This window comes from Chlamydotis macqueenii, chromosome 1 (genome assembly GCF_036417535.1).
Source record: "Chlamydotis macqueenii isolate bChlMac1 chromosome 1, bChlMac1.mat, whole genome shotgun sequence".
NCBI classification, from domain to species: Eukaryota; Metazoa; Chordata; class Aves; order Otidiformes; family Otididae; genus Chlamydotis; species Chlamydotis macqueenii.
This window is the reverse complement of record NC_141556.1, coordinates 208,472,698-208,495,633: the sequence shown is the minus strand read 5'-3', so window position 1 is coordinate 208,495,633 and position 22,936 is coordinate 208,472,698. Positions and strand designations below refer to the sequence as shown.

The following is a 22,936-nucleotide window of genomic DNA, read 5'->3' as shown; positions in this document are numbered from 1 at the left end:
ATCTGATGCAGATATAAGACTTTGTTCCTCAATGGGCTAGAAGCAAATGGTGACAGTATGAGAACGCTTTGGTAAATGACCTCTGAAAGAGGTTTGTTATTTTAATTGATACTGATTTTTAAAGCAGTGGAAAGATGCTTTCATTCTGAAGATTGTAAATTTTGTTTATATTTGGTAGTAGACCTTCATACAGTCTGTAAAAATAAAAAGAAGATCAAATCAACAAAAGGCAAAATTTGGTAGACACAACAGAATACTATAAAAAAAAAAAATCTTTTGCTTCCTGTCACAAAGGTAGCAGTCTTTAAGTGTGTGGAGCTAAATATTCATGTAAGTAAAAACTATGATTCTAAAAAGGAAATCCTTTGTTTAACCTTCAGTGATAATACAGTTATGCCATATGCCTAAAGCTAAAAATATTATAATCAAATGGCCTTCAGCTTTTATTTATCACTCCAAAGTGTCCAGTGTTATAGGCACAATGGGAATAAATGGGCTTGGATTTATAATAAGATACTAAGCATTTTAAGATTAAACTGTACCTTACTGCAACACTGATACATCCCATGAAATGTATACATTCCAAATTGTATGCATTTAATTTTTTTATTTTTTCTTATTCACAGGTTACACAGTTGTATAGAAATAATGGCATTAAGCATCAGTAGCTGCTGTGCAGTAACATAAAATTTCTCTGAACACAGAATTATCTTTCCATAACTGCACCAACATTAGAAAGAAACTGTGATATTCTCAAAGTATTTGAATTAATGTGCCAATTGTACATTCTTAATTTGGATCATGTTACTTAGGTTTTTAAATCCTGCCATGAATACTTGATAATAGAAATACGATCGGTGTTTTCAGTAGTGCTGTAATCGTGCCTGCCATGCACAAAAGACCCTGCAGTCTATACAAGTTTAAAGTACAGACTTCATTGGCTAATGTACAATGTAGATAAATAGAATTAATGATCTACTATGCTAAGCATTAGTGTGTTCATCAGCCCGATACAATGCCCAAAGAGTCTTTGCTGACCAAGCAGGCACCAGTCAGGCAGAGAAGGGATGCTTTCTATCACTTTTTGTACTACATTGACTAGATGTTGATCCTTCTCCTCCTGCGTCCTTGGTCTATTAACAATCCCATCTCAGCAGTCCTGCCTCTGTCTGGCATTTTACTTATGGTGCGCAGAATACCTAAACTTTCTCACAGCTCTGCAGTTTTCTCCAGTTTGAGCCAAGATTATGCAGCTGGGTCAAATCAGAGCTTAGGCTTAGGTCACCACCACCGAACACCAGTATGGGAAGAGGAGGAGTTTGGGGACATTTCAGGTGGCTGGAAACTAGCCTGGGTATGGGTTTCATCAGTAAGCTAAAGATTGGTTGACCAGATTGACAGATTCACAAATCTTTTTAAACTGGGTATATATTTCAAACTGAACTTCAGCTGAGTGTATATGAACCATACTGAATATATAGCTTTGACATAAGTACGATAGAATACGTGCATATACATATACTACATACATGCACAGTAATGATAAGTAGTGTAAACATAAAATGTTGAGCTTTATCCTCCATAAAGATCAGTTGATTGTCTTGATTTTGATCAAACACAAAAAGTGGAAGGTAAGGGAAGCTGAAACCTTTGCCCCTCCTCAAGGTCCCCTAATTGTAAGTTGAATACATCACGTTTCTTATAGTTCTACTCAAAAATGAATGACTAGTTATTATATATTCAGGATATGACCTGAAGCCTTATCAAATTGAAAAAGACCATAGTGAGCTGTGATTTGGAGGCTGAGAATCTATTTCTTTCGTTCTTAATTGACTGAAGAGTACCCAAAGTTATGTACTGTAGTATGATGTGAATTCAATGGGGAGAAAGGCTTTTAGACTTCTAATTTAATGTATCATTATAGGCATTTCAATATTAATGAATGTCAGATTTTTACATTTCTTTTTTATTTTTTTTCCCCTTTCAGGCGAGCCCTGCCCCTATAATTGTCAACACAGACACCTTGGACACAATTCCTTATGTAAGTATTAATTCTTTTAATAATATATAGAATCTGTTTATTTTTCCACGGAAATTCTACTCAGTATTGTAGAGAAGCTATAAAATTAATCATGTCTTTTACAGTTACATGGTTAAATCTTTTCTAGAAGAAGAAATCAGGGATGATCACTGTAATCAGGTGAATTATAGCATTTAATATACACATGTGTAGCTTAGACTTCAGCACATAAACTGCAAATTACTAAAACTAGTCTTCATTTGAAAAACAACCTGCTATTTCTTTCTTTCCTCCTTACCAGTAACATAAACTATGAATATTTCCTTTTGGAGCAGCATGCATCCTCCTAGCTTATTAAGCAAATATCTAGATGCACATTGTAGTATTAAAATGGTGTGAACGGTTCTTTATTTGCCTGCCTATATTCCTTTTGTAGATGAAAGCTATTTGTGATAAATAACAGCACAAACTAGATGACTTAATGTTTGCTTATTAATGTCTCTTCATTTTTATAACTTCTACAGAAAACAATTTTACCCTAAAATAAACGCATGTTTTTATTAGCGTTTTTAAAAATCTGCTTTTCCACAAGTATTTGATATTGTCATTTTAGATTGTTAAAGCAACTACAGTTGAAGATAAAGGACACAGAGAAAGGCAAAGTGAATCTATAATAAAGAGAGTAACAGGCTTAAATGATTGGAGGCAAGACAGGCAAGCAATACGAAACTAGTCAGCCCGTATCTAATTTTTCTTCTTGCTGTCATGGTTTAATCCCAGTCAGAAATCAAGTACCATGCAGCTGCTCACTCACCCTCCGCCTACCCCATGAGGGATGGGAGCAAGAATTGGAAAGAAAGGAAAAGTTGTGGGCTGAAATAAAAACAATTTTCTAGGACAGCGAAGGAAGAGATAAAAATAATATTATAAATATTAAATGATAATAACAATAATAATGAAATACACAAAACAAACAATGCACAATTTCTCACCACTCAATGATGGAACAACTGATACAAGCTGTCCAGAGCAGCGATCATGGAACAGAACCGAGAGTGATCTTGGAACAATCCCCAGAATGAAAGAAGAAAAAGAGCAACAGTTGCCCACCGGCCAACCCCCCACCTTCTATACTGAGCATGATGTCTATGCTTTGGAGTATTTCCTTTGGTCAGTTTGGGTCAGCTGTACTGGCTATACCCCTCCCAGCTTTTTGCACCTGCACATTAGCAAAACTTGGGAAGCTGGAAAAAGTCCTGGATCTTTTAGCAACAAATGACTAATATCAGTGCATTACCAATGTTCTTCACATACCAAATCCCATACTAAATCCAAAACACAGCAGCTACTGGGAAGAAAATTAGCTCCGTCTCAGATGAAACCAGGACACTTGCATACTCTTAGTTTTCTTTTTAAAGCACTTAACGTCTCTCATCTGTCATGTTTTGTCAACATCTGTTTCTCATTATACCGATGCATAAGCATGATTATTTATCCACCTACACCAATCATATTGCTAGGTTCTGTCTTTTAGAAGACTGTTGATGAGAAAGTTTAATAGAGGTTGTCCTGGTCAGCTTGTTTGTTTCTGGCAATTTATAAATCTTAGAAATTATTAGGCAGAACACATGTAAAAATCACAGCCAAGAGCAATTTAGATGAATGATGCTGCTGTAAAGCAGAAGAGAATTAAATCCCTTCTTGGGAATTTCAACCAAGGGGAGAGTGGAAAAGTTAAATAAAATTTCTCTGTTCATTTGCATTCAGCTTTCTTAAAAGGCTTCCTATAATTTTGAACTCTCAGTTTTCCTTCCTAACGCCAGAACCATCTGCTCTGGTCTCACTTTCAATAGATCCGGCTTTTCTTCTGTTTTAATGAGACATTTTACAGTTAGTGTTCTCTAGGCCTACCAAAAGGGACATTGTGAGACCCAGTTCTCATTTCCAGTGCTGGACCTGTGCCCAGGATACTCTGCAGCTACAGTGTTAGAATTCCTAAATACAGATGCAATTACACTAGTGACAAGATGTTCAATCAATATGATTTATTCCTATAACACAGTCTATCAATACTTGTACACTTTTATGGCACTTTTATACTAGTGTTCCTTTCTCTTAAAAAAAAAAAAAGGATAAATGACCAAACACATTGAAGAGAAATATTGACAGTAGACTGTAAAGTGCCTGTGGGCTGTTTCAGTCTCCAACACATGATGTGAACTAGATAAATAAACAGAAGGTGCTTGTTGTAAAAATAGACAATTCTGAATTACTCACCTTGCTCTTACCTAGTGCATGGGAAGAGTTACGTCCCTTAGATATGGGACGCAGCAGCGCTACCAAAGCAGGGCTTATTTAAACTAGCCGATAAGAAATGTCAAGGTGAAGCATATTGGCTGAGCCCAGGCCAACATAGTGCCCCACAGGACATGGGGTCTTTGCTTTACAAGTAGGCATTTCTTTCTGATCAGGATTTGTGTGCTTGAATGTTCTGCAAAATAAGACAGACAGAAGAATGTATGGACAAATGACCTCTTCCTCCAACCTTATATTTGGGAGAGTGGGCTAGGAGAGCTGTGTTTTCTTTCCTGCTCCCAGGACTAGTTCAGTTCATATTGGTTTGGCTTCATTTTATGGTATTTCCTTTGCTAGGAAGGTGCTGTAGTCATGTTTGCTTGTGTGTACAACCCCTCCTGGCTCAGGGAACCTTTCAAAAGCAGGTTTACAGACAGCATGTGGAGAGTTGACCAATAGCCAAATATTGGTTTGGCCAATAGCCAAACACTCTTCTCACTCCCCTCTCCTGTGGGGCAGGGAGAAAATAGAAGGAAGGCAAGAAGAGTTATATATTGAGATAATGACAGCTTAATAGGGAAAGTAAAAGCTGCACATGCAGGCAAAGCAAAATAAGGAATTCATTTACTACATCCCATCAGTGGGCAGATGTTTAGCTATTTCCTGGAAAGCAAGGCTTCATCACATGTAGCAGGTACTTTGAAGACAAAGGACTTAACCGTTAATATCTCCCCCTTTCTTCTCTTTTCTCTGAGCTTTTATTGCTGAGCTGACATCGTATGGTATGGCATATCCCTTTGGTCACTCCCAACCAACTCGCTGTTGGAGGAGGAAGGGCAAAATGGGAAAGAGAGAGACCCTTGATGCTGTGCACGGAGGGATGAGCAACCTGATCTGGTTGGAGATGTCCCTGCTCCTTGCAGGGGGGTTGGACTAGATGGCCTTTAAAGGTCCCTTCCAACCCAAACCATTCTGTGATTCTATGAAATATTTGGAAAGGCAGAGGAAAATCTTCCAAAACTGGATGAGCTAACTCATAATGCAGCCATCATATTATTTATCTTACAGGAAATATAATTTAGCAGTTATACCCCAAAATGTTGTTGGTTTTTTTTTTTTCAGACAGGTCAGTTCAGAGAGATAACAGAAAGCTAGATTTAATTATTATTTTGAAACTTGAACATGAATATTTCAGCACTGTCAGGACTTCCAGACATGCTTGGCAGAAGACTGTAAATGCTTTGGGACAACTATGGTGAATGTTTAAGTATTCTCAGAGTTAGCTAGCTGAAACCTAGCTAACCTACCTTTAAAGCTTCTGAAAGGTATCATTCTTTTGTAGCTACCAAGAAAAAACATCTAATACCATAGGGACAAATTATTTTATGTATCAGAAAGTCAAATTCAATTATATTTTCTGTCTAAAGCTGAAAGCAGCCATGATGCAAGTGGGCATAGAATAGTAGATCTTCTCTCATAACTGTAGCATGTCTAAGATACCCAGAAGTGCTGATCTTCGGGACTGGATCCATGTTAGATCCTGGCTATTCAGCTCCTGTTGTCAAGCTTCAAAGCATATTTGGAGTTCAGGAAGCCTCCTATGGGAGGAACAGTCAGAAATTTTAAAATTTAAACAATGGGACCATGTTTCCTATGACCACATTCTTTTCCTCGTATCCTGTTTTTCTCTAGTCTTAGATGCTTGTCCTGTAATTCTTTCATTTGAATGTGCATTCCAGAAACCCGAATACCATTTCTGAATTAAGTTGTCCAATAAAATTAAAAGGCAAGTGTATATATATGTAAGTGATACATCTCATAAAAATTTTTGATGTATTAGTTTTTTATTTCTGACTGTTGAGGTTTTTTTTGAGGTGCTTTTCGTGACAACTGGTTAATGCTGTCCACTCATGTTTTTGCAAAAAAAAAATTACTGCTTTAATAAAATAACTGTATTTTTCATAGTATTTACTATAACAAAGTTAATTAATCCATTTTACGCCACGTAGAAATTATTTTCAAGTTTTAAACACTAGAATAAGCATAAAGTAGCAAATTTTAGTGAATCAAGATGATCTTACTTTTCTGTGACATTACTAGCCACAGTTGATAACCTGACAGATTCCTAAATAAAGTCAGGCTATTTTTAGTGTTGTTACATATCAGATGGAGACTTCTCATCATTTAATTTAGCTGTTGGCTCAGCAGCTCAAGAAACCTGTCTTATTTTTTTGTTTTATGCCATGTACCTTCAGTGCATTTCAATAACAGCTCTGCTCGCCCCTTCTGCCCTCTTCCTCCAAAAATTCCTGAGTGTTTTCAGGGGGAGGGGGCCTCACAGCAATGATGAGCATTCACAAAGCATTTTCAAATGTGAAGTTTCCACTGGTCCACCAGAGATAAATTTCCTCTTTACAGTTGGTATACAACTGATAAACTGTGTGATTTGTCTCATTAACATTCTAATGATTTAAATTCATGTAATTAAACCTTTTGGTACTGTTGACATTCTTGAAACCTTTCAACTCAATAGTTTGGAAAAAAATATCATCCTGTGAGAGATTGCTTTTCATCAGTATGCTTTTCTTAAATAAGATAAAAGAAAATGGCTTATTCTATTATACTGTATGTTATTCCTTATAATTTGGGCCTGCAGCGAGTAACAGAAGAAACAGTTAATTAGCTTTGTTTCTAGGTTCATTGGCTTGAAAACTTTGGCTTTCCAAGCTTTGGACGTGGGAATAAATTTGATAGGAAGCTTCAGTGGTACAAAATGAATTATTCTGTGGCATTTTAAGCACAATTAAACATTTGTGGGAGTTTGTTTGTTCTCTATTCTTTGGCTGTAAATTTTAGATCTTTTTGCATAATGAGAAGCATTAATTTAATAACATATGAATAACATATGAATCATCTCAGTTTCTCTGTTACACAGAAGAAGCCTTATTTATTTCTTTTTTAGTTTCTAAAACCACTCTATAGTTAAGTTAAAAGTAGCTGTAAGACTGGCTTTGCTGCATCACTTTCAGAAATTGATGGGAACCTTCCTATTTATTTTATGATGGAATTTCATTTTCCTTTCATCTTAACTGAACATTAATACAAGTTCACTCAGATGCCATGGTTGTTCACTTCCTCCCCCTGACTTCTCACAGATACAAAGAATATGTACTTTATTCTCCTTTTGGTGACAATGAATTCCTTGTATTTCTTCAGTCTCCCAGATTTTCAGCTTTCTTCTCTGTCATCCCAGTCAGCCTTATAGCGGTCTTCCAGTACCTCAAGGGGGCCTAGAGGAAAGATGGCGAGAGACTCTTCAGTAGGGCCTGTTGTGACAGGACTAGGGGTAACGGTTTCAAAACAGAGGGAGGTAGATTTGGATTAGATATTAGGAAAACATTTTTTACAATGAGGATGGTAGAACACTGGAACAGGTTTCCCAGAGAGGTGGTGGATGCTGCATCCCTGGAAACATCCAAGGCCAGGTTGGATGAGGCTCTGAGAAACCTGATCTGGTTGGGGATGTCCCTGCTCCTTGCAGGGGGGTTGGACTGGATGATCTCTGAAGGTCCCTTCCAACCCTAACTATTCTATGATTCTATCATCTCTAAGGGCTTTTATTGGATAATATGAATGTAGGTGCAGCCTAGACCTAAATAAGTAAATTGAAGGAGAGAATTGGCCTTATAATTTCTACAATAAAGCATATTTCATATGGCATTACATAGTGAATATTAAATCTCATATATAACTACGACTGATGAGCAAATTTTTGAAGACAGTGGTAATAGAAGAGTAAAAACAAATTCTTGTATAAAAGGGTAGGATCTGAATTTTCACAAAGCTGTAGAGCTCTTGAAGTCGGGACATTTTATTAATGAGTGTTTTAAATACAAATATCGACATGTAAGTATATATATATATCTATTTTCCCATTGACTTCTCTTCAGAATAAATTTGTTGCTTCATTCTTAATTACTTGATCATAGTTTTGAAAGTCAGATTGCACATCTTATTATCTCAAATGACTCTTATGTTTTACAGATTGTTAAGCACCAGGTTTGTTTGTTTGTTGTTTATACATATCTTTCAGTCTGTCAGTTAATGTGGATTACAATGGAAAAGCTAAATCGGGCAGAGCTCTGTGCTAGTTTATAAAAACTGCTGTGATTTGGCCTCTCTGTTCTGGCCCTTGAATTGTATCACAGCATTGTTGTTTGCCCTGGCAAATGCTACTGTGTTCTGCATGTCATCGTTTCTGCAGTGGGACAAAAGATTTTTCTTTTATAATAGCAGTATTGACAGGATTTGTTTACATCATACTTCTAAAATATTTTGAGATCGTTAGTGAAAAAGGTGCTACATAACACAAGACTAATGCAAAACCAGAAAAATATTTATCCTGCCATCTGATGACTTAAATGGATTTTAGTATGATGGATAGCAGAAAAATATGTTGTTGCTGTCCAAAACCCAGAGGAAAAGTACAGAATTGATCTTATGAATCTGATATATTTTGTGTCTATTTCATATCCTTTTTCTTTTCTGCCTGAAAATCAATATATTTCATAGAATCATTTTGGCTGGAAAAGACCTTTAAGATCATCAGGTCCAATAGTTAAAAGTTTTCTTCTAAAATATATCATTTTAGAAAGAAACACCTTTACAAAAGATGCCAAAGTGATTTTGCAGTAAAAAATGTAATTGTTTTTACTGGGTTTCTTTTTTAAAATCTGGATGGAATTTTGAATATTTAAGGCTCATGAAAGTCATAATTTTTAACTAGGGGGAAAAGCAACTCTCTAAATTAAAATAACTTCAAGATTTGAGGGGATTTCTTTTCTTTTCCTCAGGAATGAGCACTACTTTGCTGATTTGAGTGCTACATATCATATTACATAACACATCAGAAGAAAATCTTCATTGTGTCTGGATGTAGGTAGAAATACCAACATCCTGTCAATCCATCAAGTAAAAGCATCCCTTGGACACGTATCTAATTACTTCTTCACACTTCTATTCTGCAACATTATAATACTTTCAATTTTCAATTGCCTGTGAATAACCCTGGCCTTTAGATTCAATCAAGAAGTTCTTTCTGTAGACATCTGATTGAAACATTGTCGTTAGTAGACTGTGAGAGAGGAGCTTATTGAACTGTAAAGAGCAGGCATATCATACACTTCTCTGTGTCCCCCTGCTTCAGTTAGATACAGCATAGAAAATGTGGAATACCTTGTATTTTTTTTTTTATATTTGGGCTACTTAGACTGTATGTTCTTTAGCATTTTAGTCCAGATCCTGGGTGTGCTTGAGAAGTGAATTCCCTCTATTTACCAGTCTGTAGTTCACACACTGGAGCTTATGAAGCAGACTTTCTGACAAAAAACTAAACCTGACAGCAGGCCTCTGGATACCCTCTAACCACTATCAGGCACTCCATCCTTTGGACCACACCGAAATAAACCCCCTGAAAGAGGTACCCTGCTTTGCTTTTGCAATGGCTCTGCCCTGTGAGTCTGTTCCTGTTGGGCCACTCTTCTCATCCTCGTAGTCTCTACTGTGGGGAAGCCAGCACGGCACTGCTCTGTCGGTTATTTTTGTCACTCGGAGAAAAATCATATATAATTTTGTGAGTGTGGAGGTGTGTGTTCATACTACTCCTCTACTCCCAGCTATTATTTCATTTTTAATTCATCCAAGATAATTTGTCCATGAGGTTGGATGTGCTGTAGAATGCAGGGTATGTTCCTTAGAGTTGTTTGAAGCACTTGGAGATTTGAGTCAGCGTAGAATTGCATGGCCCGAACTGATCTAAATTAAATGTACCTTAAATTTGTTTTTGTCTTACTTTCCCTGGCCTTGAATTAGTATTTGCTTTTGTGTCATTTATGATATATTACACTACAGACCCACAGTTAACATTACTGGATTTTGTGCCAGTAATCCAAAATCAGTAAGGTGTGTTGGTCTGCAAGGATCTAGCCGTTAAAAAAACCTCTTGAAAATAGACTTTTATAGTACAATCGATGATCTTAAGTGATCAAACTCATTGTTTTCCATAAATGCTTGGGTTTTTTTTGTTTTTATTCTTTTTTCTTACTGTTTTTGCACAATTATATCTTTATTCTTGTGCTGGTTTTGTGTAGCAGGGGAGGCTACAGTGGCAGCTTCTGTAAGAAGCTGATAGAAGTTTCTCCTTTGTTCAGTGGACTTGGCCGGGTCTAGAGCGGACCCGCTGCTGGCCAGGGCGAGCCAATTGTTAACGGAATGTTCCGTGATAATGTATTTAAAAAGGGGAAAAATAAAGAAAAAGGAAGAAGAAGAAGGTGTGAAGAAGCTGAAGCAGGGGCAGAGAGGGGGAGGTGCGAGCCTCATGGGCCTTGCAGGCCTCACCCTCTGGCCTCCCGCCGGGCAGCCGTCTTGGCCCAACTTGGCCCAGCCCGGCTGCAAGAAGTGGAGAGGAGAGGAGATGTGAAGAGATCGTGAGAGGCATCTGCCTGAGCCGCTTGTGAAGAATTTCTTGTGAGAGGAATGGCTGCAGATGCCAAGGTCAGTGCAGAAGGAGGGGGAGCAGTAATGCTGCTCCCGGCAGAGATTCCCCTGCAGCCCGTGGTGCAGCCCATGGAGGCCCACGGAGGAGCTGAGATCCACCTGCAGCCTGTGGAGGACCCCATGCCGGGGCAGGTGGATGCCTGTGGAGGGCCTGTGCTGGGGCAGCTGGATCCTGAGGGACTGGACTCCATGGAAAAACGACCCATGTCAGACCAGTTCCTGAAGGACTGTGGCCCGTGGGAGGGGCCCCCACACTGGAGCAGGGGAGGAATGTGAGGAGTTCTTCCCCTGAGGAGGGAGCGGCATCAAGCAACGTGTGATAAACTGACCTTACCCCCCATTCCAGCTTCCACCCTGTGCTGCTCGGAATGGGGAAGGAGGTTGGAGATAATTCAGAATGAAGTTAAGCCTGGGAAGAGGGAGGGGTGAGGGGAAGTTGGTTTTGTTATATTTCTCATTATCCTGCTTTGGTTTTAATTTTAAATGAATAGTTTTCTCCAAGTCGAGTCTGTTTTGCCCATAATGGTAACTTCAATAATCTCTCCCTGTCCTTATCTCAAACCTTGAGCCTTTTTCTTATATTACCTCTCCCCCATTCCCTTGGAGGGTGGGAGAAGTGATGGAGAGACTGTGTAGCTTGGTCCCAAGTGGGGCTAAACTACGGCAATTCTGAATTACTTTGTCATGAAGTCACAGTTCTGAACTGAATTGGGAAATGAAGAGTACAAGTGAATAATTACTTATCTATAGAGTGCTTTGAAACAGTGGCACTTGTAGTTAGATTTCACTGTATTAGAAAGCTGCAGAACTTAACTGAAATCTGTTTTCAAAAGCAAAAGGAGATTTAGCACAGATATCATTATCTAAGTAGTTTTAATTACACAAAAGGAAGAATGAGCTTTCCTGTTCCATAAGACTTCATTTTGGAGGACTTCAGACATCAGTTAGGCAAAATTTAGAGTGCTGTTGTCAGAGACAGACATATTTCTTTGACTCTGGATAACCTATGAAGGAAAGAGAAACTAACTACTCTATTTTCTCTGAAGAGAAAACTATTTTTGATGAAAAATGGAGAAGAAAAATATTAGTTTCATATCTTATTGGAAATGGAAGGGCTTAATGCTTCAGTCCTTTAAAATGAGATATATCTGGAAAGTATTTTACGAGAACCCTTCTTTGTAATTTTATGGCTATTTATTTTTTATGTCTAGAATTGATTGATGTTTTGCTTTGCAAACTACCTCTTAAAGTTCAGCCAAGGCAAAGTTGTTGTTATCCTGGCAGTACATAATGCAACATTAGTAATAACATTGGATAGAAAAGATTTCCTTCCCTTATAATCTTTTATGTATTGCTCTTAACATAATCCACTGCAGTTTTTGTAGGAGAGTTTTTTCACATTTTTTATGGTAACTTTTTAAAAATTTTAGAATAGCTGCAGAATGTTCTCACTCTTTTCCTACAGCAATATAAATAAATCTGAATGAACTCAATTTTGCTTTAATAAAAATACAAAATTAACCATTTAAACTGTCTCTCATTTTCTCCCATGGTTAGCCAGAGATTAGCTGATCCATGCTGTAAAACTAACACACCTTCAGCACAGTTTCAAGAAATATTCTGAAGCAAAGTCCCTGCTGTTGCCAGTTGTGAGTGTTGACTGTTTTGGAATGTGACTGATTTCTAATCCACATTTTACATAATAAAAACCTGTGCTACTTTTGGTGCAGTGATCTGGTGAATCAGCCTCAATGGTAAATTATATTTTCAATCAGTGTTTAGATGACCTAGCTTTCTTGCATACAGGAGCAAACCCAGATATACCACAGACAATGTCTGGTTTCCTGATCTTCAAAATCCCAGGTCTTATAATTTTATATAGAAGATTGACTTAGTTTGAGGGTAAAGGAAATTAAAGATGCCTACATGAGATAAATTTCCACTTTGTGGAGATTATTAATAAAAATAAATGACATCTGAGGTGCCTTTTTTTTATCTTACATTAACATATTCAATGAGCTGTTGAGTGATTTGTGCCTGTAAATTTTTCTGCAAAAAGATAACAATAGTTTAAAACTTTGGATTCTTTTTAGTCATAAACTATTTGTGCTGAATATGTTATGTTTTAGGTTAGCTAAGCCAAAACCTTCACTTTATTGCATTTTGGCAAATGTATTATTTCATTCTTTACACAGCTTAATTGGGCAGTAGTGTGGTCATAACAGAATTAATCTTGTATAATGTCCAAATTCAGGACTTAGACTTTGGAAAGGTGATGGAAAGGTGAGCATAGCACATTGGGTTTATCTTGAAACTATTGAGCTATAATAATTTTTCATATAATGTGCAGAGTAGAATTTTCATTAATCACTCTGATTTCACCATCATCTTTCTCTTTAGCAGAAGCAGATTGCTGTTATCTTAATAGTGCTCTCTTACTCTATAAATTCTAAAAGTCTCCAACTGTCCATATGACCTCTTTTTATTCCCCCAGAGGATGACAGTAGTTTGCAGCTGGTGCTTTCAATACTGTTTCATTTATTTTTAGAGGCATTGTATATTACTTTGAGGTTTGTTTGTAAAATAAGTCAGAGAAGTGCTTCTCTTTCATTCTCCAGGCATTTGGTGTTCATGTAGAAGGACACAAATATATTCTAATTTATGGAACGTTTTCTCATATTTCTTGACATTGTTGAAAGATGAGCATCTTTCTTTCAAAAGGTGCTCCAGGAGCCAATCTTATGACTTAAGGAGACTAATCTCATCAATAAGACAGGCTGGTCTTTAGTCAGGGCTGGGCACCCCCGTTTCAATTACATCTCTCAATGAACCTTATCTCTGTGCAGACCTACTGGAGGAAAACAAATGATACTGGACTTTCTACCCAGTTCTTGAATTCCACATCTTTTTTATTTTTGGCTGTACATAAAACCTAGTTAATTTATGTTTTGTAGCCATTCCCCTGCTTCACTAAACTTAAAGCTTTAACATTGTATATAGTTTGTCATCATACACACTTTGAGCGCAGTTTCTTATTTCCAGGTGTCTTTCCAGCCATTGTTCTTTCCCTGCCAATTCTCGGTGAAGAATTACTCAAAAAGATTGAGAATAGCTTCCCTGTCACATTTTTCATTTTTCTGCTTTGGTGAAAATCAGAGGTACATAGCAATGAATATGAGCCTGCAAAGTTAAACAATATTTTTCTCAGTTCAGCCTTGCATTGTGTTGTAGTCTGTGACAGCAAAAAATACTATATTTGCATGAATTATTACAAGATGTTAGAGGATTGCTGAATTTGGTAGCCTGATGGAGGCACGGCTGCTGCAAATCCACGCTGCAATCTCCAACAAGTAGCAAGGCTGAGCCTGTATTCCCAGTAAGCGCACACACAAACAGGACACATATACACATACGAAAAACTGAAATTTCACTCAGATTGATGCAAAACAGTTTTTCCTATCAAGAAAGCTGAGAAGCGTTTGGAACAATTTGCTACATTTTGGCTAGGCTTTGATTGTAACTGGTAACGATCAGTTGTGCTGTGTTAGCTGCATCTCAGGGTGTGCACTGTTAATCCTTGTGAACAAGTTATATCAAGTTTCTTTCCCTAATCTTGTGAGGAGGAGCACAAAACCACTTTGATTTTGTCTCAGCTATTCAGATTGTTGTTTTTTCTTTTTTTCTGCAGCAAAATTAATTGGGCATCAGGGAGCTATTCTGTTATGCTCTTAGTTGTAGAGAGCAGAGGACGGTGGCTCCCTGCCCATACATACACTAAATAGTCTTCCAAGATTTTAAGAGAAATAGTGAACCTTTCTGCTGCTGTAAAAATTCTTGTAAAGCAAGTGATTCATGCTTGTCCTGTGGGATACCTTTCTTTATAAATGTACATATACTTTATTTATGTGAGTATTCCTTATTACTCATTTTTATTATTTGTACAAGTATCTTCTTTACCTTTTCAGGTCTGCTCCCTCCTGCAGGTATAAGATGAATAAATGTAACATCAGTTATACTCAGTGACACCAATGGGATTGCACCAGTGTTACTGGGAGTAGAGTTTAGCTTTCAATACTTGCGCTAGAGTTAACACACGCGAAGAAAAGAACCCAAGAGAATTCATTGATTGTGGTTTGTTCATAGGCAATGGGATGAGAGAGCAGGGAGGGGAGTATTAACTCTCAAAGGTAAACAAAAGTACTGGGAGACAATTTTAGGCACAAAAAATATGAGTCAGAGCACATTCATTTAACAAATTGCAAGAAATTAGATTATGTTGTTTGTATATTTATTTATTGAGGAAATGGGGCATGCCCATTATGTATATTGTATATATTTCACTATGATTGCTACATAAACATGTCACGGATATCAAAGAACACAGTAAAATATTGCTATTCTTTCCTTGCCTAAAATTTTGTCAGTTAGTATGCTATTGATTTCTCCATAAAAACTGAGAGAAAATTTTATCTTAAGTGTTTAATGAATCAAACTTGACCCACAGTTTATGTATTAATTTTTGCCTTTTAAACACTAACTAAAGTTACCAACCTTTTAAATGAAATTATACAAATTACAGTATTAAGCATTATTAAAATAACCTTGTAAGTCCCAAGTTACAAGTACTTCATAATCTTTGTTGATGAAATACGGTCAATCAAGCAATGGCAATTTTCCATTTTTATATATCTTGTGCATAGAATGAAATATTACACAGGAAAATAATTTCTAGAAATGTATGAACTGTTCAGACTGTTTGAAAGTTTGATGGATTTTTTCTAAAACTGAAATGGGCCAGAGCTATAGGAACATGAAAAACTGAGAGTTTATGATAACTCATATGTTAGGGTGTCAGCAATGGCAGAAGAACAGAAGAAAATGAAAGGCAGGGTGTCTGTGAACTTCTGAAGGCGTATAGTAAACGACGTGGGTTGCACAAGAAATCATGTAATTTTGTGGAAAGAAAGAACTTCATCCAGTTCTCTGGAATACGCTGTTTCAAATTCCTTCACTGATGTATATTATAAATTTAAAATACACAGATATAAGGAATTTTACAAAATTATTTTTTTAGGATTCAAATCCTATAAGTCTAAAGCATCTCTTTGCAGTCAGTGGGCAGGCACAGATTCCTCAAATGCAATTCCATCTGAAGATTAAGGAATATGACATAAATCACCCCCTCTTGATTCCTCTCTCCAGTGCTAGGGGAAAAAAGCCTAGGCGGCTGCTTAACTGAGATTTCTACTGTTAGGTAGCTAATATGATGGCATATGAATTTATTTTAGTGTAAGAGAGAAGGTACAAAAGCTGAAATTTGCATTTTGCTTCTTTAGTTGATAGCAATTTTGTACAATTTGGAAGTGTTAGCCTAAACAGAATTCACGCATGGATGTCATTTCATTTCCATTTACCGTGAAGCTCATTTGAAATCATGATCTCTGGTCTGACCTGCTCCATGGATTATGTTTATGAAGCTGGGAGTTCTGCGATGGATCTGCATTAGGCGTATCGCGTGCTTACACTTACAAGCATATAGGCACTTTCCTTCTGTGGTGTATATAGCCAACCCCAGAATACAGATAAAATGAAGAGAAGATGAAGGAAAATGTTTTGGCTTATATTGTGAAGGACAAATAGTTATCACATACCATCTAAGCTAAATAAAATAACAGACTATCTAGGAGAAGAGTATAAGATCTGTGTTTTTCAGACTGTGGAAAGTATCGGATCTGTAGAGACAAAACAGCTTAAAAAAAATTCTAGATTGTTGCTGAAGAGGGGAAAGGATTGTGAGGAGTGAGAGAAGCAAGTAGGGGAAACCAGAAGAGAATCCCTTATTTGGATGAGATTTTGAAACTATGCTTAAGCAGGTGAACATATTAAGTAAAGGAATCAAGGTGTACGGAGTGTATGAGTGACTTAATAGGAGTTGAGGGAGAAGATTATGTTAAAAGTTAAGTTGGACAAGATGAGAGGGTGGAAAGCTAATCATTAATAATGCTTTGGATGAAGTGGGATTAGATAAAGCATGTTTAATTCGGTATGTATGTGTGTGCCTCTCTATGTGAGAGAGAAAAGCACATATTTGGAGGTAGTATGAAGGGAGAAACAAGTTAAAACCGTGAAAAGAATGCAAATCAGAGGAAGCAGTGGAGGCTGAGGTGGAGACACGAGAAGTTGTGATTAGTACTAGGGGATGATGATACACAAGTCATATAGAAAACATTATTTTGTTCTGGACAAGATTTGAGAAATAAGGTAGGGTAAGATAAAATTAGGGATCTAAGAATCAACCAGAGAAGAGTAATACTGGTTACTTGCTAAATGAGTATATTCTCTAAGAGAATGAAAACAAGAAAACCAAGGGTAACGGCAAGGGAGGAAGAAAGAGAGGAAAGGATGAGTATGGTACACAAACAGTGAAGAAGAAGGCTGCCTAAAATTTGAGACCTGGAGAAGGATATAGGAGACATCTAAGAAAAGAATGAGCAAAAAGAAAAAGCACCCTTTGAGCAAGGTACAAGTTGACCATGACTATGCTACAGATCTTTACAGGTGTTGACCAAGAACTAGATTTGGCTTCTTGGAGCTCTGCTAGTTGCGTGTCGAGGGGGAGAGCTTCCCTAAAGGATGTGCAATGAGTGGCGGTCGAGTGCTCTGCAGGCATCTGTGGAAGAATCCACAAATCCATTGCACATATGCTGTAAGACCTATTCCTGATAAAGTATAAAATTATTTCAAAACCATATGATGTTTCACTTTTTGTACCAGAACAGTCATATTACGACAAGAAAGTTTTGGCTTATGGTAAATTTTCATTCAAAGAGTTTAACATATTGTCCCTGTTTCCTAAAGGAAATATGGGTGAAAATAAGGAATTGGGCTTAGTTATGCACTGTGATTTAAAATAGATGTGGGGTATCTTGTAGGAAAAGCCTATGAAATGCACTCACCCCCTTAGATAAAGAATAGTAGCATGAAAAACTTTGTCAGCCTCTGTAGGACAATCTGAAAATACAAAATCACCGTATTTTAAATCAGAGAACGTGGGAAACTGTTTCTGTATGTCTACATGCAGTGAGAAAGGAAATGTTTAGCAGTCTTAGAAAACAATCTCAAAAGGACATCAGCAGTTTTCTTGAAAACAATAAGGAAACATTGACAATTAATGAAGAAATTACCTAAATTTGGAGACTACAAAGGGCTAAATAAAGATCACTCTTTAGTGATCTCTATACTTGTTAAATTACCCAAATGGTCTTGATGTTTCTGAAATGTAAAATTGACTGTCTTAATTATGCAGCAAATTGGACATTGTTAAAGGACAAATAAGTCCAAAGGTTACCTGCTCAACAAGAATCTGACAATCATGTAGTCTAGTGAGGTTTGGGTGGTTACGCAACTGGTAAAACCATACAGCCAAAAGAATAAAATTTGCACATTGAGTGAAAATCAATGGCAGGGTAGTTACCTTCCTATGCACATGATAATAAAAGTAGAAGCAGTCTTCTTTCTTGAAGACAGTGGAAAAACAATATCCAATTAAAAAAAATTAAAGGCAGTTTTGTTTGTAATAAAAGTCTACAGATGTTGTAATTTTTAGGCAAAACAGTCTTCTTGAAAATAGGACTAAACATAACAAACAACTCATGACATCAATTTTATTAGAAAGAATAGGTGCAGTGGTCTTGAAATATTACAGTTGTATATATTGTCAGTGTTTTGATGCTGTTGCCACTATTGTGATACAGTTCTTATCATTAAATTCGTATGATGACATCTTTTTCTTACTGAGTGGGTGGATGCAGTGACACACGTGTAGAAGTATAGCAAGAAAGAATTAGGCAGTGCTTATTTGTTTGAGTGTAAACAGGTCTATCACAGCAAATAATTGCAGAAGTATTAAAATAATATCAAAATATTATTATTATTAGAAAAAAAACTTATCTATAAGAGTATTAACAAGTGACAGAGTATGTGAATATTAAAAACCCAACAGAATGTTGTTCTCGAAGGTCTGGGGAATCTATCATAAGCTGTAGAACTGATTTTCATTAAGGTACTACTTCAGCTGCTTATGTCATCCTTAAACTGCACTGAACAAGAGAAACTTCCTGGAAAGTCAAAGTAAAATTCTTCATGTAAAGGAACAAACAAACCTGAGTTTGTCAGGTCTTAATTTTGGTGTTCTGTGTGCTGGCTTTATTTCAGGTTTTTCAGAAAATAGTATATAAAAAGTTCTTTTTACCTGTTTCTTACTTCTCATCCTCCTGAAAGAAAGTGTCATCTGAAGATGACCAGTGCTTTCTTCTTAGAAAAATAACTGAACTGTAGTAGTCATTAGAGCTTCCCAGGAAATCTCTCTTGGATGCTGTAATCTAGATAGTTACCATATATTAAATCTCTTTCTTAAAGACATTTTCTTGTCAAAAGTTTGTGAGAGTCCTCCAGTATAACAGATGTGGCTGTAACTGAAAGGCAGCTGTTACCTTGCTTTTGCAAGCAGTAGCTTTAAACTTTGGGAACTGAGTTATGGTAACTTATTCTCCAGGGGCTGTAAGTTCATCACACTCTGGATCATGAACATATCTGAGGTCAGGAGAGCGAGAAGCCTTCTTACATCAGAAGTGTACGTTCCTGAGCAACAGGGCATCAAAGACTCTCAAAGTTATTTAAAGTTTTCATGTGGACCTGTTTCTTATGTTGCACTTATGTATTTTGTCTTGGTCAACAGTACCTTTTTTTGTTCTGCTGGAAATAAATCATCTTCCTGGATGAGACACATTTTGATTCCAGACTCTGTGCCTTGGAGAAGGGACTTGCTTGATTGCGTCCTCCCATGGACCTCATCTTGTGCACTTCTTACCCACTTCTGCCAGAGTCCTCTGGGCCTGTTACTGTCACGGGTGTCGTTAAGCACTCTTTCTCTGAAGAGGGAATGTCAGAGTCCCGAATCAGAGAGGGAAGCCAACAGCAGTGTATCTTGACTTTGAGCTTTTGGAAAAGGGGAGAGACTGAATTGTTCCTTGTGGACATCCTAACTGGTTGGACGTGTGCAAGCAGGTTCTGGATATCATGCTGTATATGTGCTGACAGTTACAGGTGCAGACAAGCCCAAAAAAAACAATCAGAAAAGCTGCTAAACCAGAGATCTGGCCTTTCACTGGTGTATAATTATGAAAGACATACGGCAGCCCTTAGGCAGAACTTTGTTGCTGGTCTACAGTTAGGAGTAATGCAGAGAAAACAGATTTAAGGCAAGTGCTCACCAAACTTTACACATCTTTTTTAGACTCTGTTTGTACTTAGTGAAAGGAAGCCCCAGGGGCACAATTCATCTAACCTACCTGAGATTTCTAGTGCAGGATGAAATGAATTAAGACCTACAAGTGCCTGTTTCTGTTCACTGAGTATAAAGAGAGCTAGATGACTACTTCACATTTCAGCATTGTAAATATAAAAATTTACTTGAGATTAAAGATATCTGTTGTCAACTTTGCACACCTGAATGATGCAAAATAATATTCCCAAATCGACTTAGAAATATTGATGATTTATTTAGCTGTGGAGGGGAAGAGAAAACCATATGAAAAAGTTTGGGCTTTTTCATAGCTATTTAAAACCATAGAGACCATCATAAATTTTGCTCTGTGTTCTTGCTGCAAGCTGATATAAGAGCAGAATTCAGAAAACTCATGTAAAGGCAGATACAGGAACAAATTCCCACTACTAGCAAGAAATGGAAGTTGCAGGTTCAGACATCTTGTTTAGGTGGTTTGTCAGGCCAGAGACTGTCAAGTTAAAATGGATAAAAACAGAGGGTATGCCTGTATGCTGCTAAATGAGAGGACCGAGAAGCCAGTTCCAGCTCTGGAGCCACGATTCTCCTTGTGCTTAACTGTTGGCTCACTCCTTGGCTATTTGTTTCCAACAGGATCCAGACAGAAACAGCCTCAAGCACTGAGACTTGGCTGAAAATTTACGCTAATTTAGCAGCGTAGGTGCAGCCAGAGAGTCTAAATACGAAATAAAATGGTGCTAGCAAGGAATGGTACTGCATACATCATCATTCCACCTGCCTCAGGTAGATGCAATATCTTATTAGGTCCTTTACAAAATAACTGCATTGGTCTTCTGAGCAGCAAGCAAGAAAAACAGGGCAGTGAACTGCATATGTGGATATATATGCTTAAATAACAAAAGGAGTTGGATCAAGGTCAGCTTTTTAAGTCACATCATCCCTGCTGCTATGGAACCTGATAATGGATCTTTGCTGCGATTAATGGTGATTTGAACTGAAGACCTTTTTGGAATCGTGACTGTGGATGATAAAAGAAACCCCTCGGATGATCATAATCACGATACTGTTTGTGTGCAAATACAAATTGAGTATTCAGCTTGTGTTTTCTCCTTTCATCTTTATACAGAGGTTGCTCACTTCTCATGTCCCTCTTTTTCCCATTTTGCTGCACTAACGAGTTTTTAATGCAAAGGAAAAGTGATTATAAGCAGTGAAGCAAAGACAGCTTTATAGAGCAAGACTGAGAAATTGAAGACATAGATCAGAGCTATCCACCAACCTAAGATAAAAGAGAAGTTCATGAAAACAGAGACTAATAGATAGCTTTGATTTCATTATCATTAGACAAGAAAGGACAAAAAATGGAACAGCTATAAAGTTGTTCGTACCTAGTAAGTTGCCTGTATTAATAGAAGAGTCTATGCAGAAAGCACTGAAGTGATAACATCGAAAGGGAAAATATCCTATAGTAAAATTTTTTGTTCCTATCTGGTTTTAGTGTAATGTAATGTGATTACCAGATTGTAAGAATGTAAAAAATACAAATATTATGTATGAATTAAATATTTTATTCATTGATGCTGTGTTTTCATTTCATTGTTAAGCATGGGTTATTTGTTTGGATTTTTTCTCCCTCTCCTTCCTTCCTTTTGAACTGATTCTGGGGACTGTGTTACTGATTTCATGGTTTATCAGATCTTGAATTGTAGACAAATTAAATAGTTGTTGGCTTTTATAGGAAGCTTTTGTTTGGTAGATACATGTTCCTAGTTATATTATTTGCCAGAGAAGTACCTAATTACATTTGAAAGGTGCTTAACTAGACAAAGAATGATTTGTGTACGGTATTTTCTGATTGCAGTTAGAAAGCTAATATAGAAAATTAACAGCTGGGAGTGAGGAGGAGTAATAAATGTTCTTGTTCTGAGAAATAACAAATTTGTTCCTCCAAGATTAGGTCAATCCTAATGCTTCACTTCAGTTTTTCTCTTACTTTTTTTTTTTTCATTAAAACACTAAAACAAAACTATTTTCCAGGAAATATCCTGTAATCACAAAAACTAAACCAGCATGATTCATGGGCAGTGTCTTTTATTTTTGATTAATCAATATTTTCTGGCCAAATAAAAAAAAAAAAATTGCTGACTAGATGTAGCTAAGGAACACTTTGAAATTCTGAGATTTTAATAATAGAGGTGTTTTCATTACTATGCACTTTACCTATAATATAGTCAGCCTTTGTAGCTTTCTGAGATGTGGTACTCTGCCCATTTAAGAAATCAGGAAACTAAGAAAGGGATGTTAAGTGAGTTGCCTAGAGGGACAGAAAAAATCCATGTCAGACTGGAACAAGGTTTCGGAATACTACGTAAATCAGTGTCATGTCTTCAGCTGATAGATTTCTTGTCCAGTGCAATCCATTTTGGTGCTCTACATTTTGTAGCTTAATTTATTTTGACACTGGAACTCAGCGTAAAAATTGCATTAACATTTTGTGCCTTTTTGCCATCCAGCTGTCTATTGCAAAGGTCCTCTGTCATGTTCTTGCCCTAGGTTAATATAGTAAACAAGATGTATTTCAGTATATGTATCAGTGAGTTATTTTTACGTAAGTACTATGAATTTCCTGTCTGGTTTTTATTGCAGAGTAAATTAGAGCTTGTAAGGCAATGAATAATTAATCTTTCTTCCATTTATGAGAATAATTTTTAGAAACAGGTCTTCTATTTTTGACATGAAACTATTATATTGGAAACTATTTA

The 22,936-nt window shown here is 36.9% G+C and overlaps 1 protein-coding gene across 8 annotated transcripts in view; it reads left to right on the top strand.

Moving 5' to 3' along the window:
• DLG2 (discs large MAGUK scaffold protein 2) overlaps positions 1-22,936 on the top strand; it is a 1,053,001-nt gene that overhangs the window by 618,706 nt on the left and 411,359 nt on the right. For all 8 annotated transcript variants that reach the window (XM_086739684.1, XM_086739682.1, XM_086739677.1 and 5 more), the window contains one exon: positions 1,988-2,041. In XM_086739684.1, the coding sequence (XP_086595810.1) occupies positions 1,988-2,041 (54 nt within the window). The remainder of the gene's footprint in view (positions 1-1,987; positions 2,042-22,936) is intronic.